We start from the raw sequence: 16,741 nt of genomic DNA on the forward strand, positions 1-16,741 counted from the left end.
ACTTTTATCACTTCCCCACTTCTTGTGAGTTTTCCAGGACTTTGGATTGCTTAAATAATCAGAAATAAATCATATGTTTTTAAAAATGTTGTTGTGGAGCAAACTGATGGGGAGAATTTAAGAGTGATACTCCATCTGTCTAATCTCAGATTTGAGCTTAAAGTAGTGGTGCTTTGGGATGCTGGAGTGAATTTTAAAGACTGGCCAGTAGAGAAGTTTATTTGACTTTTTAATAAGTGTACCCTAGGATGAACTTCTTAGCCTCTCCAAATTATTTACGCAAAAGAATCTAACCTTTCTCTTCCATCCCACAGATTTGAATATAACCTGCCGATATGCCGGTGTATTCCACGTGGAGAAAAATGGCCGCTACAGCATCTCATCAACCGAGGCGCCTGACCTCTGCGAGGCTTTCAATACCACCCTGCCTACAATGGCACAGATGGAGAAAGCCCTGAGCATTGGGTTTGAGACCTGCAGGTAAGAGGGCAGCATCTGCCCGCTGGGTAAACCCAACTGCCCAAGGCCGGGGCAGAGCTCACGCCTCGGGAAGCTGCTCCCCGATAGTGAATGAACTGTTGCGTGGAGAGCCAGCCCCACCTATTAACTTGGCCAGGTTGATCTGGAACCTGTATGACAACTGAAATTTAAAGTCAGTTAAAGACACCTTTGTGAATCATAGTGGGGAAGCCCAGAGGAGGCGTTACGGGTCATCTGTTGGAATCCCCTTGCCTAAACTGCTTCCACAGCGCTCTTCTGGCTTTGAAGGCGTACGTGTGCAGTATCATTGTCGGAACCACAAGAAAATGTACACCAAATAACAGTGTTTAAAATAAATATGTGGCTGGTAGTCCTGGCCCTACAGACTTTGCTCAAAGCAGATTTTTCAAACAACTCTCTCTGTCTGTTTCTGTTTTTCTTATATGTTGTTCTGGCTGGAGAGAGAAAGTAAAAGGCTTGAAAGTTATTAATTTATTTTATAAAAACTGATTGAAAAGGGTCAGAGGACCCTTCAAGGCCTCTACCAGGTATCACAACTCTCCACAGAGAAGGGCTTAAGCCATTTAGCTTCAGGATAGTTGCAACAGGCAATGGCTTTATTGTCGAATTTCTGATGGTTTTGTGGCCAGTGGTGCACAGTGAGCAGTGGCGATGACCACGGTGAAGGGTTTTGGTTTATTTTGTTTTCACTGTAAGAGTATGGGAGACCCTGGGTGGTGCAAACAGTTAACTGCTTGGCTACTAACTGAAGTTTGGTCGTTTGAGTCCACCCAGAGGTGCCTTGGAAGAAAGGTCTAGTGATCTACTTTCAAAAAAACAGCCAAATTGACACACACGAGGTAGCCATGAGTCAGCTCCATAGCAACCGGTTTATAAAAGGTCTGGGTAATCTTAACAACTGCTCTGAAGTTTCCACCCCACCTGCAGCTGCCTCTTCTGCTGTTGCAATGTAATTAGGTAATGTGGTTCCCTTTTCTCTACAATGCATGCACATTCTCACACACAGATGGTTTTTTAAAAGTCATGCTGCAGGACCGTTTATAGAAACCATTAAATATAAGGTAAACACATATACCGCACTATGCATGGTAGTTGAGACTCTTTTGCTGAAAAGGTAAAGGAGAATCTTTAAAATTGTACTGTCCAAATATAGTAGCCACTAGCCACATGCGATTATTTACATCCAAATTAATTAAAATTAAATACAATTAAAACTTCAATTCTTCAGTGGCATGAACTGCATTCCAAGTGCTCAGTTAGCTTCAAGCATCTAGTGGCTACTGTACTGGACAATTCTGTCGTCACAGAGAGTTCTATTGGGCAGCACTGCTTTGAAATAAAGAAGGTAGATGATTATAGGCACCTATGTATAAAAAAAAAAAAATTTTTTTTTTTTTTAATGTATGTTCAGAGGAGCCCTGGTCATGCATTTGTTAAGCCCTGGGCTGCTTACCGAAAGATTGGCTAGTGAACCCACTGGCTGTTCCTTGGCAGAAAGATGGGGCAGTCTACTTCTGTAAAGATTACAGCCTGGGAAACCCCATGGGGCAGTTGTACTCTGTCATATATGGTAACTGTGAGTCGGAATTGAATTGACAGCAACAAGTTTGGTTTGGTTTATGTGTGTTCAGAGGAACCCTGGTGGCACAATCGTTAAGCGCTCAGTTGCTCACTGAAAGTCAGCACTTCGAACCCACCAGTCACTCCATGGGAGAAAAGGCCTGGCAATCTGCTCCTGTAAAGATTGGAAAACTCTGTGGGGCAGTTTTACCCTGTCCTATAGGGTGCTATGAGTTGGAATCGACTCAATGGTACACAACAACAACAACATATGTGTTCAGAAGGTCCCTGGGTGGTGCAAACGGTTTGTACTTGACTACCAACCTAAAGTTGGAGGTTGGAACTCACCCAGTGGCACTGCGTAAGAAAGACCTGGAAATTACAACCAAGAAAACCCTATGGCACAGTTCTCCTCTGTAACACAGGGGTTACCATGAGTCTGAATCGACTCCACGGCAATGGGTTTTTATACATGTTCAGAGCTTGGTCTGTGGGAATATACAAGGGCAGGGAAAGAGAGATAGCTCTGGCAGCTACTGAACCTGGACTGTATGATGCATTGAAGGAAGGTCAATTAGCAAATCCTTTTCTTCTCTTCCCAAGGCTAATTTTTTAAGTATGGCCCTGAGTAGGCCACTAGCCTAAGAAAGTAGACTTAGTAAGCTAAATTTTGATTGTAAGCTACAGACAAGACCTACTTGCAAAATACAGAAATGTTTTCATGTGGTGAGAATCAGGGAAGTTCTTACTATTGCCACTGGCTAAACATTGAACGCTTAAGTCCTAGGAGCCCTGCTGCCCAGTGACGACATCCCTCACTTAGTCCTCAAACTATACTGGAGATGGGCATTAAACCAAAACCAAACCCATTGCCATCAAATCGATTCCGACTCATAGTGACCGTATACGACAGAGTAGAACTGCCCCATAGGGCTTCCAAGGCAGTAAATCTTTACAGAAGCAGACTGCCACAACTTTCTCCCACAAAACAGCTGGTGGGTTTGAACTGCCAACCTTTTTGTTTAGCAGCCGAGCACTTTAACCACTGCACCGCCTGGGATCCTTAAGGTGGGTGTTATTACCCCATTTTATGGATGAAGAAACTGAGGTTTAGAGCCATTCTGCAGCTTGCCCTGGACCACGTCAGTTGTAGTTGGAGAAGTCAAGAAGGCTCTGCTTCTTCTGATCCCAGAACCCAGATTTTAATGATGAAGGCATCCTGAAGAACCAAGAGCAACAGTGAAATGGAAGTATTTGCTGCATGTTCTTTCCTCCCCGTGAACAGGAAATTATTCATGCCATATACTCACATATGAATTTTAATATCTCCAACTCATTTGTAGTGTGGGATGTAAAACCTGCAGTTGATGTGATATGGTGAAAATGCAATAAAACTTACAAAGGAAATGTATTAGATTCTAGCATGTCAGTGTTATCTATACTTGTCAACATGATGAAGTTAAGGAGAGGTGCATAAACTCACCAAGGATTATTATTACCCCCCCCAAAATTTATATATATATATATATATATATATACTGTGCCAAAGAAATCTATCGTTCCACCCATGGCTAGTATTAAGTGTTGCAAAACTCATTTCCATAGTTTCACTCCAGTAGCTGTGAATCAGATGTCTGCCAGAGAAGAGATGGCGTAGTCTCCCAGGCTAGGATAAAACCTTAGCAGCTTTTCTTTTTTGTCTGCCCCACCCTGATTAGTAGCAGTTCTCAGATATATGGAAACGTATTAACCCTTCCCCCCACAAAGCTGATGACATTTCAGGAAAACCAGTCTGTCCATTAGGATGAGGCATTAGTCATGTGAGCTAAAGTTGCAACATAGACATAATGAGTTCTATATGCTTAGAAACTTCAAACTTAGACATTTTCACGGGTCTTATGGGCACTGCACTCTTGCCCCTGGCAGGAGACATTAAAAGGATCTGTGCTGTACGTTTCAGCCAGCATTGCGTTTTCAAAAACGTGCTGTATTTAGCTTCTCCTTCTCTGTCCTCCCCGTGCCACCACCTCTTCCCTTACAAATGGTGTTTTCTCAGTCCACATCTCATATTTTGAGGCATTTTATATTCAGAAGAAATTGCAGAATAAGTATTTAGTGAGTATGATGATGCAAACAAGCTGAGATGCTGAACATTGTATCTGAAAATGGCTTCCAGCCATAACAGGAACTCCTTGGTGGGGCAGAGGGGCTTCAGTGCTTCTCTGGCTGTGCTGCTTCTGGAAAATCACAGCTTTGAGGAGACATTGCGGCCTACGTATACCAGCTGCCATCAAGTTGATTCCAACCATGGTGACCCCATGTGTGTCAGAGTAGAACTGTTCCATAAGGCTTTCAATGGCTGGTTTTTTGGAAGTGGATCACCTGACCTTTCTTCTAAAGTGCATCTGTGTGGACTCAAACTTGCAAACTTTTGGTTAACAGCTTAGCATTAACTGTTTGCACCACTCAGGGACTCTACTGTCTACTTACGTAATTGCTATTACTCCCATAATGACAGCCAATTTATTTCCACTGGCAAAAGAATTATGCCTGGGATCTCATGAGACTACATGTGCTGTGTACTCAGCATATAAGCAAGCCTTCATCTTTGGAATAATGGTGCATGGAGTAAGGAAATAGAAGGAAAAGAGGAGGCCAGGAAAGAAGAGTGGGGGGAGGGAGAGGTGGACGGTAAGGCAGGTGAAACCACTCCAAGCCTCGCCTTCCCCATACCCCAAGTTTGAAATTTATAGACTGAAATGAAGAGCCACTTATTTCCTATCTTACGGGAGCTGATCATTAAAAATGTACTTTCTGGAAAATGTGAAGGCCGTCTAGAGCCAGAGTGGCTCTCACATCATAAAGTGGTCATTCTTCTCTCTCCCGTGCCCCGGGGCTTTCCTCTGTTCATTCAAACCTACTTGATACCACTGACCACAAATTTTATTTGAAATCAATTTTTTCTTTCATGACTCTTTTCTATTAAAAAAAAAAGAAGAAGAAGAAGAAATCTCTTCCTAGGTCTGTAAATAAAATCACCTTGTCATTATGTCAGCTTTGTTGATCTCTTTCCCTCTGCCTCTCTGCTGTTATTTTTGGATTTCACACAGCTCAATTATTGAAACCCCTAACACCCCTAAGGGTGAATTGAGTAAAGTGTTGCACTGCCTTAAATGTCATTCCATGGGTATTATGAAATCCCTGTCACAGCCTTGCACGTTAGTAACCCCTTATTTTTCTTTGGCAGGTACGGGTTCATAAAAGGGCATGTGGTGATCCCCCGGATCACCCCTGTCTCCATCTGTGCCGCCAACAACACAGGGGTGTACATCCTCACATCCAACACCTCCCAGTACGACACGTATTGCTTCAACTCTTCAGGTTGGTTCCAAATGGATTGCCCTTATTTTGTGGGTGGCTTTTTGCAACCCTTTGGCAGCGTTACTGACAATGGTTTGATCTTAGGGCTTGAGTAACTTTCATTATATAACAAATATTCACTGAAAATCTCTCCAGCAGAGACAAGATCCCTGCCTCCATCGTGCTTCTGGGCAAGTCTGGGGAGTCAAACAATAAATATCTTGTATAAAGTCAGAGAGTGATACTAGGGACAGGAAGGATGGGGAAGGAGGGAGGGTCATTATTGAGGTAGCATCAAGTTTTTATTTATGGAGATGGGAAATCTGGCAAAGAATATTAGTGATGGTTGCACAACATGATTAACGTCATTGGTTTTGTTGAATTGTACATGCGAAAAATGTTGAAAGGGCAAATGTTGTGTTATCCATACTTTTACAACAATATAAAAAGGCAAATGCAAAAAAAAAAAAAAACAAAGTTTGGTTGGCACAAAAATCAGAAATAAAGCAGAGTAAGAAGCTAAAGAGTGCTGGGAATGCTGTTTTGGAGAAGGTGATCAAGGAAAGCACCATTGAAGAGAGCCTTCAGGAGAGCCCTGACTGAAGTAAGGGAGTGAGCCCATGGGCAGAGTGGACAGCTAGTGCAAAGTCAGTCAAGTGGGAGCATCTTGACTTGTTTCCACAACAGCAGGTAGGCCAGGGTGGCTAAAGCATGGTGACCAGGGGGGAGAATGCCAAGTAATGAGGTCAGAGAGGTAAGCAAGGGCCAGATCACATAGGGCCTTTTAGACCATTGTAAAGAGTTTGTACTCAGTTCTCAGTGTGGTAGGAAGTCACTTCAGGGCTTTGAATACGGGAGTGACATGAATCGAATGATAGCATTGAATGAAAGCCAGATGGCTTAGCTGAGAGGTATTTAGTGTATTTGGAGGTGGGAGAGAAGGCTGGGAGAATATACAGTAAGCTCTTGACTTTCTTGAGTGTTCCTTATCCAACTATTGCAGAGCCCAGAAACTAGAGAATAAGAAAACCAAGTTAAAGGCAGCTGGCCAGGCTCCCTTCTGTCTATGGAACTTGCTTTCAATCACTAGCCGAGAAGCACATGCTTACAATTCAAATTTGGGTCCCAGCAAAATTAAAGAACTCTCTGCATCATGGCTCTTCAGCATCTTTTAAGAAGGGTCAAAACCATAAACGTCAGATTTTTGATGTCAACAGTCAAGCATCTTACTTCTCACACTGGGCCTTCTATTCTCACTGAAGATTCAAGATTGTGTGAAGGAGAGGATGAAGCCACAAGATAAACTTGGTACACCTTCTTGGAAGATCAATCTTCTTTGAAGATGGGAGGGGAATGTTAAGTTAGCTGGAAAATGACTTAAGACATTATTTGTACAAGACAAACAGATGTTATATATGGTAGTTAATATAAAATTTACATGGAAATTGTGAGATGACATCAGTGGCTTTAGGCTACACCACCCACCCATTGTTGGGTGAGCAATGGAGATCAGAGTGGGAATTCAGAGAAGGAAATCTAGAGTTTAGGAGAAAGGGAAAGTATCAAGGCTAATTAGTTGAAGTGTGTGAAGCCCGTAAATTATGACAAATATATACAGAGGTCACCAAACCTGTGGAGGAGACGTGCAAAAGAAGGAGGAGGCAACTGTAGAATGTTTACTTCTCTCTGTTAGGTGAGCAAAGAACACAAATGGAGTTTGACCAAAAGGAGAGAATCCAACTGAGGTTGAATAGTATATGGCTCAGACCCAGTTCCTCATTCTAATCACATTATCATGAGAAAAATCACATGCAAGTACAGTGAAGAGGACATAGACACAGAGGAATACAGGTCTAGTTAGCTCCACCTTGGCGTAAAAGATCAGGGGAAGATTTTGGGAAGACTGTGTGTTGGACACCCTGGTGGTGTAGTGGTTAAGTGCTTTGGCTACTAACCAAAGGGTCAGCAGTTCGAATCTGCCAGACGCTCCTTGGAAACTCTATGGGGCAGTTCTACTCTGTCCTACAGGGTCGCTATGAGTCGGAATCGACTCGACGGCACTGGGTTTGGTTTTTTGTTTTGGTGCTTTAGATAAAGGGATCAGTCATGTGGGAAGGGGCTAGTGTGAGACTGTAGACCCCCAAGAATCTCTGGGCACTGCTTGTTGCTTCTCCCATTGAATCTTGTCAAATGAGTATATGTGATTAAATTATGTAGCTGTGTATTTACACTGTCTCACCTGTTTTGCAAGTTAGCATTACTTGCCAGAAAGAACCTTAACTCAATAATGTAGAAGCTCACACTGTTTTATTGCCTGAAATTGAAGCCATCTAGGCAGGCTGCTACTGAGATGTTCCTCCCTCTGTTCTTATCTTTGGCCAAGAGGTTGGATTTGTCCATGGAGCAGAGAGTCAACAGTATTTATTAGCTTTCTCCTAGTTTTGGAGAGAGAAAAACTAGCTCAGTGGAAAACTGGGAGTTGCTAGGGGTGTGTCTCATTCCACCCAGAGGTGCCTTGGAAGACAGGCCTGGAGACCTATTTGCAAAAAATCAGCCATTGGAAACCCTGTGGAGCACAGTTCTACTCTGACACACGTGGGGTCATCATGAGCTGGAATCAACTTGGCAAAATTTTTTTTTTTTTTTTATCGTATACCAAAATGACTGAACTAAGGTAGTGGAGTTACGAGTAATGTTTTTCTTTTTCTCTGTTTTTCACGTATTTAGTCAATGTGGTTAGGCTTATTTTATAAATTCTTGAAATTTTAAAAAGAGTATTCTTTGATCAACCATATGTTCTCAGCACCATGGTATGCAGAGTTGGGTAAGGAAAGAACCAGGGGCCATATTTCTTGTCTTAAAGGTGTTAGCAATCTTGTTGAAGCAATAAGACAAAAAACACATGAAGGGAGGGGAGAAGAGTATATGTCTGAGGATTATAAATTCTAAATATCTTGACTTAGAGGCAGATGACAGACATGGTAAGTGAATTGAAGACCTTGATAACCTTTTGCTCCATGAAAACAATCTCATTGGAAAGACCTTGAACCTGAAAACTTCAAGCAGGTGGCCAGGTCCCAGTGGTGTGATCCTCCATAAACTAGCCACAGGTAGTAAAGCAGCTTGGTCTTGGCACATAGCTTGTGTAGGCTTAAAATTTCAGCAGTATTTTTGTGAAACATGGCATTTGATTTACAAATGGCAATAAGTCAGATCCTTGAAAAGGCTTCGCAATTTGTATTGCTTTACCTCTCAGCCTTACGGTCCAGCATGAGCCCAGTGACCTCCGTGTTAACAACCCAGAGGACTGAGTTGAATTAGTTTATTTTTTAAGTTTGCTTTCAGTGAAACAACTCATTCTCTCTCTCTTTTAATTTTATTATTGTAAAAATACAAAGGACACAACATTTGCCCTTTCAACATTTTACGCATGTACAGTTCAGTATAACCAATTACAACAAACACGTTGTGCAACCATCACCTCATCCTCTTTTGAAGGTAAAATTTAGGGAGAGTTCTACATTCCTGCCTTTGTTGATTCCCTCAGTTATTCAACAACTATTTATTTGTATCAAGCATTGAGGAAGGTGCCTTTGTATATGCACCGGATGATTGGCCAGACTGAATAATTAATGTTTCTGTTGGCTATTTTGGTGGGATGGAGTCAAGGGTTCTGAGAATGCAGCCCACCAGACCTCAGAGTCTTTCTAACAATTCCTTAGGTTCAGGAAAGCCTTACCAGCCCTAATTCTCCGAGCAGGACAGTGCTCATTAAATGGAGTAAAAGCCTGTCTAATGAGGCCCTGTTATCTGACACAGGAGTGTGAGTGTATTAATTGCACATTTGGGTCACCATCCATCTTAGTGTGCTTGCCAGATTTGATGTTCTTTAGAAAGGTGAAGGTGAACTGGAGCATGAAGGGGTCCTTTTGAACAAATGCTCTAAACATTTAGAAAACTGTCTTAGTTTTTGAAACTGTGCCCTGTTCTATTAAAACTTAATTTCTGGAGATTCCCAATAGACTGTTACTTGCAGTTATGTTTGAATTTGGGGGAGGTTTTTCGAATGAATAAATTAACTGCCATATCTGTAACTTCCTTTAATTGTTTCTTATGGTATTGCCATTCTTTATCTAAACCCCCTTGAACCTGTTTGTATATGCAGAACACTTTGGAATTTAACATCTTAGTTATGCTTACTGGAAGAACGGAGTCTTAGCCAATTAATTATATTAGTACTATTTTCCCCCTTTTCATTCTTTCAGCAAGTATTTGTCGAGTACTTCTCTGTCCCCATCACACATAAATGTGTTGGACAAGACAGATAAGGTCACCCATCTTGATGGTGTTTACATCTTGTTATGCTGGGGTGGGGGGTGTAGTAGAGAGTAGGAGTTGGGAGATGTGCCATTAATAGCCAACAGGTAAAATGAATGAGAAAATTTTAGATATCTTATGTGGGAAATACAGAGACGAAATGACAGCAGGGTGATATGTGATGGTGATGGGTGTGGGGGAAGTGATGAGGGTCTAAATTGGATTAGATGGTGAGGAATGGCCTTACCAAGGAGGTGACCCTTCTCTGAAGAGTCGCCCTTCTGAGAAATCTTTTAGATCAACTTTTGCAAGAATGGCTTTTTCTAAAGCCTGCTTGTCCCCATTTGAACATGTAGAGCTGCCAGTTAGTTTCACTATGAGGCCAAACAGATAGGCAGGTAGAAGACATCCCCTTTATCTGTGGAAAAGGATGCTCCCAGGGACTAGGAACCAAATGAAACCTGTTTTGCTCTATTTTTTTTGCCCAGTGTTGTGAGTAGCCAACAATTTATGGTGGGATGCTTGAAACACTTGTGACAACAGCCTTCTTTGTGATAGCAATCTGCCTACCTACACCCATCCATTCATCCGTCCACCCATCCATCCTTTTTGTTCTTCTTTTTTGACAAGAAGCAACTCTGGGAGAAATCAACTTATCAACTAAATTGCCATTTTAAATTTAAACACACACACACGAGTTTGGTGTAAAAGAAACAACACAAAAATGGGTACCACCTTCATATAACAGCAAAGTCAGCTTAAAGCTCTCTGAGTTTTTAGAGCATAACACAAAGTTTAGTGACTGCATGGAGCATTTTGGCATGAATGGAATTGTTGGTTAAGATACTCCGAAGTTTTCTTTGAGGATCCCAAGGGATGGCATGCAGAATGGAACTTTCAGAGCCTATTTTCAGAGGGCTTCAAACAGCTGCACAGAGGACTACCAGTAATGTAGTCTCAGAAAATTTTCTGGGTACCTGGACAAAAGGTTGCCAGCCTCAGGGTTGAGAAGCAGTCAGTACAGAGTAGACACTTAAAATACATTAGTTAAATAAATAAATTAATTCATTAATGAAAAAACTAAAATTGATTTGTTTTTTTTAAATATTTCTATCAAGTAAATTCTTTGTTGATTATTTTATTTTAATCTTCAGATTGTCATGGAGTTCATTTTGATAAACATTTGATTGGGTATGTCTGCAATGTTTTTCCATGGTTTCTGGGATTACAAATAATTTTTTCGTTATAGTTCATACATTTCTTAATTTTTTCATTTTTACAGTGTTCCTACATTAATTTTATAATAATAAACTTTTAAAACCATTTCCAATGTAAGGTTCATTAGAGAAGGATCATGTTTATCTTATTCACCATTGTACCCCAATCTTCCACAGTACCTGGTATATAATGTATATGGTTGTTAATGAATGCATTTGTTGAGGCAGGTAGGGAATCAAGGAAGTTTCTAGAAATTTATGAAGCTAAATAAAAATGGGAAATGCATCACAGAAGTCACAAAAGTTCTTAGCACATCACCAAGTTTCAGAAAAAGAAACTTATTTGGGACAAATTATAATAAAATTCTATCCTAATTAACTGATAGAAATGGGATGGATTCTGCTCATATTTTTTACAGTTCTTATGCCCCCCCCCTTTTTTTTCTACCCATAGCTCCAGCAGACACAGAAGATTGTACTTCAGTCACAGACCTGCCCAATACCTTTCTAGGAGACGTTACCTTAAGTAAGTACTTCTTCTAATCTTCATTGAGTTTTCCCATTCTTGGGAAAGGGACCAGGTGCATTTGCTATGTTTTACATTTTAATAGAATAGCAGTCTTTCTCTAAGGCTAGAGATTGTTAGTTGTGATTCAATATCTCTTCCCCTTTCTCTGCTATGGATTGAGACTGCTCTCTGGTTTACCCTAATACATTGTTCCTCAAATTTCGGTCATTTGAAAACCACTTTCACATTTTTTTTCATATCCATGTACACAGCACTATCATTTACTTGATATTTTCTTCTAGTTGACTCATTTTTTTCTACTTAAAATACATTTATTTTAAAAAAGAAATTGCAAGTGGAAAGCCGACATTAGCTGTCACAAATAGGAAGTAACCTTAAAAATACAATTAAGAAAAATTAAGGAATGTTCTCAAATTCTAGTTGCTGAAGGCTCTGAGTCAAAGCCATGCTCTCTCTTACAGAGGGGGGATTAACAAGTGTTCGGGGTGAGAACACTCTGGCCCCAAGCAAAGATTTTCTGTTTGAGATAACTGAAGTATTGCAAGGTAATTATGAAGGGTGTAAGCTTCCTTGTATGTGTTTCCACGTTATTCATACCGTGCTCACTTAAAGCCATCTGGGCTACCTATGGAAGTATGTACCTGGTACTTTGAAAAGCAGAAAATCCCAACCAGAACCTTAAAACGTACACCTATCAACCCTGATCTCGCTGCCTTCGAATCCATTTCTCTGACAAGTGTCACAGTGTTGAGGAGGCCTGATTTCTGCCACTGAGCCAGATCTGTTCAGTGTGGTTACCCGTAACTGTGCTGGTAGTGGAAGGTGGAGGAGAATCTTCCTGGACCACACAAATTCATCCCCCCACTGTTAGAGAAGGTACTGTCCCTGGTCTGTGTCATGCAGTAGGAAGGGGAAGCCTCATGCCACAATGTCTACCATGGGGGATATGCTGTCTCATGCAGGCCTGATGGGAAATTCTCTTTACTTACCATCTGAGTGATCTCAGAGGAATGGGTTAGTCTTTTTGAGCTTCAGTTTTCTAACATGTTTGTGGAACAACATATGGAAATTGTTATGAAAACTGAGAGAAAATAGGTCTAAGGCATGCCTTCCCTGGAGTTGTTGTTGTTGTTAGGTGCCATGGAGTTGGCTCCCGCTCATGTATAGCAGACCTTCTGGATAACAGAACGAAGCATTGCCCAGTCCTCTGCCGTCCTTACAGTCATTCCTATGCTTGGCTCAGCCCATTGTTTCAGCCACGTTGTCAATCCATCTCATGGAAGGTTTTCCTCATTTTTGCTGACCCTCCACTCTACTATACATGATATCCTCTTCTAGTGGTTGATCTTTCCTGATAACATGTCCAAAGTAAGCAAGACAAAGTCTCACCCAGGGTAGATACTCAATAAGTGTCCCATTTCCTTGGTCCCCACAGATCTCATTAAAAGCTCAGACCCATATGAGTTTGGTCAATGATATTTCCTTATCCGGTCTTCATTTGCAGAGATTATCAAGGTGATTGAGACTTTGGAATTTTTATTTATTTATTTATTTATTTGCATTTATGTTTGATTAATCATTCCATTTGGGAAAGCTAGATAGGTGGACAAAAGGAATCTTTGGTCCTACCAATGCAATATAAACCAAAACCAAACCCAGTGCCGTCGAGTTGAGCCTGACTCATAGCAACCCTATAGGACAGAGTAGAACTGCCCCATAGAGTTTCCAAGGAGCACTTGGCGGATTCGAACTGCTGACCCTTTGGTTAGCAGCTGTAGCACTTAACCACTATGCCGCCAATGCAATATAGCAGATGATAATTTCAGCTAAATGGACACTTGTAGAGTGAGTGGCCTAAGACTTGAAGGCAGCAAATCCTTTTAGGGAGGAGCAATGAACAAATTCATCTGTGCTTTTTCTCCTGCTTTCCACTTTAATCATTTGCTTGTTCAAACCAAAGCTTTTGATCTTCTTTATATACATTCATTTTCGAGATTGAGTTTCACAGAGGATGGCAGAGGCTCTGTCAGTATTTAGACATGCCAATTTCCTAGCCAGGCATAGGGGTTCGCTTAAATGGACGGAATTTGTCCCTTAGAAAGAAAACTCAATTCTTCATGGATTTGTAAATGTATCTTCCCTGTTGAGGCTAATATCCTTCTCAACTGCAACTTCAAATCCTTTCTGGAATGAGATGGAATTAATAGCAAAAAGTTTTATGTGTACTTAAGAAGGGAGAGTAGGGAGCCAGGCTAGAGAATTACCATTTATTGAATACTGGGCTGAATACTTTATGTACAGCGTATCATATAATGCTTAAAACAACCCCATTCAGAAAGTATTATTATCTGCATCTTATAAATGAGGGGACGAGCTGAGACAGTTATCTCGTCTAGAGCTGCACAGCTAGTAAATGGTGGAGCTGGGATTCCAACTTGGGTATTCTCAAATACATCCCCTTTTTCCCTTCCCAGACCAATGTCAGGAGGATACACTCCCTTAATGCATCAGTCACTTTATCCCCCCATGGGATACGTATCTAGGTGTTGTTTTTCTTAGTAGAAAAGAAAATAGAATTGAAGTCACTCTCTTATGTGATAAGGAGCCCTGGTGGCACCATGGGTAAGGCTATTGACTGGTAACTGGAAGGTCAGCGATTCAAAACCACCCGCAGCTCTGTGAGAGAAAAGATGTGGCAGTCTGCTTCCGTAGAGATTTATAGCCTTGGAAACCCTATGGGGTCTCTATGAGTCGGAATCAACTCCAGGCAGCGGGGTTCTCTTATGTGATAATCCACAGTCTTCCCTGTACTCAGAAAATGTAAGCTGTGAAGTTCTGAAAGTTCCTTTTCTTTCTCTCAGCTATTGTTAATCGTGACGGCACTCGCTACACCAAAAGAGGAGAATACAGAACCAACCCTGAAGACATCAATCCCAGCAACCCTACTGACGATGACGTGAGCAGTGGATCATCCAGTGAGCGAACCACTTCAGGAGGTTACAGCATCTTCCATACCCATCTTCCAACTGCAGACCCGACTCAAGACAAAGCTGGTCCTTGGGTCACAGACAACACAGGGGACACACCAACTACCAGTAAGGAAAATGAACCACTGTGCTTTCTAATAGCCATTCCTCTGCAGACTGTCCCTGACCTTCCGGAGTGATATGTACTCATATATTGATTTTCTCCTGTCTCTAGATATAGATGACATCATTTGGGGAGGTAGGCTATTTGGTTATAGTGCTCCATATGCTACTGCCTACATTTTTTTTTTCTGTGTAAAATTCCATTTTTTCTTACCTTGGGACAAGAAGTGTCATATTGGAAGTTTATAGAAGAGTCTCCCTTTTCCTCTTATCCCTGGAGATATGGTGGCAACCTAGGTCTGCTATAGAGGCTATTTCCATTTTGTGTGTTTCCTTCATGTTCTTATCTACTCAGGGATAAGATTGTTTTCAGGAAGTTGGGATCATAGAATAGACATGTTATTCCATCTGCTACCCTTTTTGCTTAACTTTGTATTTTTTTGTTTTCAATCTAATTTATACTCATGCTATCAGTTGTATAACATTCAGTGGTACTCATGAGCCATGATTTACTAAACAATTCTCTTGTTTTTGGTTCAAGTAAGCATATTTGGAGGACTTATCAGGTCAAATTAAATCAGCTTAAGAGTTCTGTATTCCAACCTGTTGGGGTAAGCTCTTAATACTCCTTGGGTTTATGTGGGTTATTCATTCCTTGGAACTACAAGAGGGGAGCTATGTAAACACTGCATTAGACTGTGGGTTTTTCCCCTTGTGCTTCAGTTTCATTGGCAAGTGTTTACATTTCCCTCTTGTCTCCTTCTTCTCTTCCCTCTTTTCTTTTTCCTTGTGGCTTATTTTGAAACAAGTTTCCAGATTGGCCACGTTCCTTCTGTGGAGGATTATTCAAACTCAAACGGGCATCTGCTTCTTGAGCTTCTTTCCTAGTATGGTCTGAATTTTCTCTTTTCCTGGCTATGGCTCTTGAGGGGTGGAATTCTGGCCCTCCAAACCATGTGGCAGAAATTTACTGGTTTGTGAGTGTTTGCAATGGGGACCTTTTCTATCCCTTATATCATCCAGAAGCCAGGGAAACCTCAAGAGCTCTGAGTTAAGTTTCCTGGCTCAACATGTTTTAAATTTCTGTTAGCAGCTTGCTGAAGGCATGATACAAAGAGGCCTGGGGTTATACTCGTTCCTTGCTGATTCCCTAAAGCATTTAAAAAAATAGATCTTTTCACACTGCCCATGACTTCTAGAATTACTGGCTCTTCAGATATTGTACCACCTCAAAGTTGCAATTTTGTGGACAATCCATCTTAAGAGAAGCTCCTGTAAACCCATGATTCTGTGCCATAGGCTACTTGCTGCTTCTTGGGTTCCTGGCCTTTCTAAGGCAGCCACGTTGAACATGGTTATTATTAGAACATGCAGTTTTGGCAGATGTTGGGAAAAAATGACAATTAATGGTCTCACCATGAAGCAGAACAGGTCTACTCTTAAAGTATCATTTCCTACCAAAGAAGACGATCTCAACAAAATACATCTTGTGGGGACTAAATGATTTTAACATTCAAACTGCTAAGAGGCTGTATAAAATAAAGTATTTCCATGTACTTTAGAAAAGGCAATTAATGCATCCCATCAACAGTCATAGCACATCTTTTAGGGACTGTGGCTTTCCTGCTGAAGTTATTTAGTCAACAAATATATTTCGAGGATCTACTATGTACCAGGCCTATCCTAGATGTTGAGGATCAGTGGAAGACACCATTTGAAAGTAATATTGAAGAGGAGTAAGGGTTAGTAAGATATTTATTCATTCAACAATGTCTATGCTAGACAGTAGTTACTGGAGATTCTAGTTACTGGACAATACCAATCAAAACCTACCCTCACGGAGCCTAGGTACTACTTCAGAAATAAAGGAAAGGGAGTGCTTTGAGACTTAACTAGAACCTAGTTCAGGATTTGGGTTGTACTTTCCTTCTTCTAGAACACTTAGCTAAGTTTCTGAAAGTAATTAAGGAAGAGAGAGACTAATTTGCCATCAGGGATGAGTCCATAGTTAACCTGATAGTCATTGAAGTGCTGCTGTAGGATCCAATAAGGTCAATGGCAGCTCCAAATAGATCAGTCCATGCCAACAACAGTGTCAAAGAAAGCAACCAGGTGGAAACTTAAAAGTACTATATGGCATACTATAAAAAGTTAACACTGATAAGTTC

The 16,741-nt window shown here is 41.1% G+C and overlaps 1 protein-coding gene across 13 annotated transcripts in view; it reads left to right on the plus strand.

Moving 5' to 3' along the window:
- CD44 (CD44 molecule (Indian blood group)) overlaps positions 1 to 16,741 on the plus strand; it is a 97,776-nt gene that overhangs the window by 38,428 nt on the left and 42,607 nt on the right. For all 13 annotated transcript variants that reach the window (XM_049889396.1, XM_049889397.1, XM_049889398.1 and 10 more), the window contains exons 2-5: positions 315 to 480; positions 5,309 to 5,442; positions 11,410 to 11,481; positions 14,346 to 14,579. In XM_049889396.1, coding sequence (XP_049745353.1) covers positions 315 to 480; positions 5,309 to 5,442; positions 11,410 to 11,481; positions 14,346 to 14,579 — 606 coding nt within the window. The remainder of the gene's footprint in view (positions 1 to 314; positions 481 to 5,308; positions 5,443 to 11,409; positions 11,482 to 14,345; positions 14,580 to 16,741) is intronic.

This window comes from Elephas maximus, chromosome 7 (genome assembly GCF_024166365.1).
Source record: "Elephas maximus indicus isolate mEleMax1 chromosome 7, mEleMax1 primary haplotype, whole genome shotgun sequence".
NCBI classification, from domain to species: Eukaryota; Metazoa; Chordata; class Mammalia; order Proboscidea; family Elephantidae; genus Elephas; species Elephas maximus.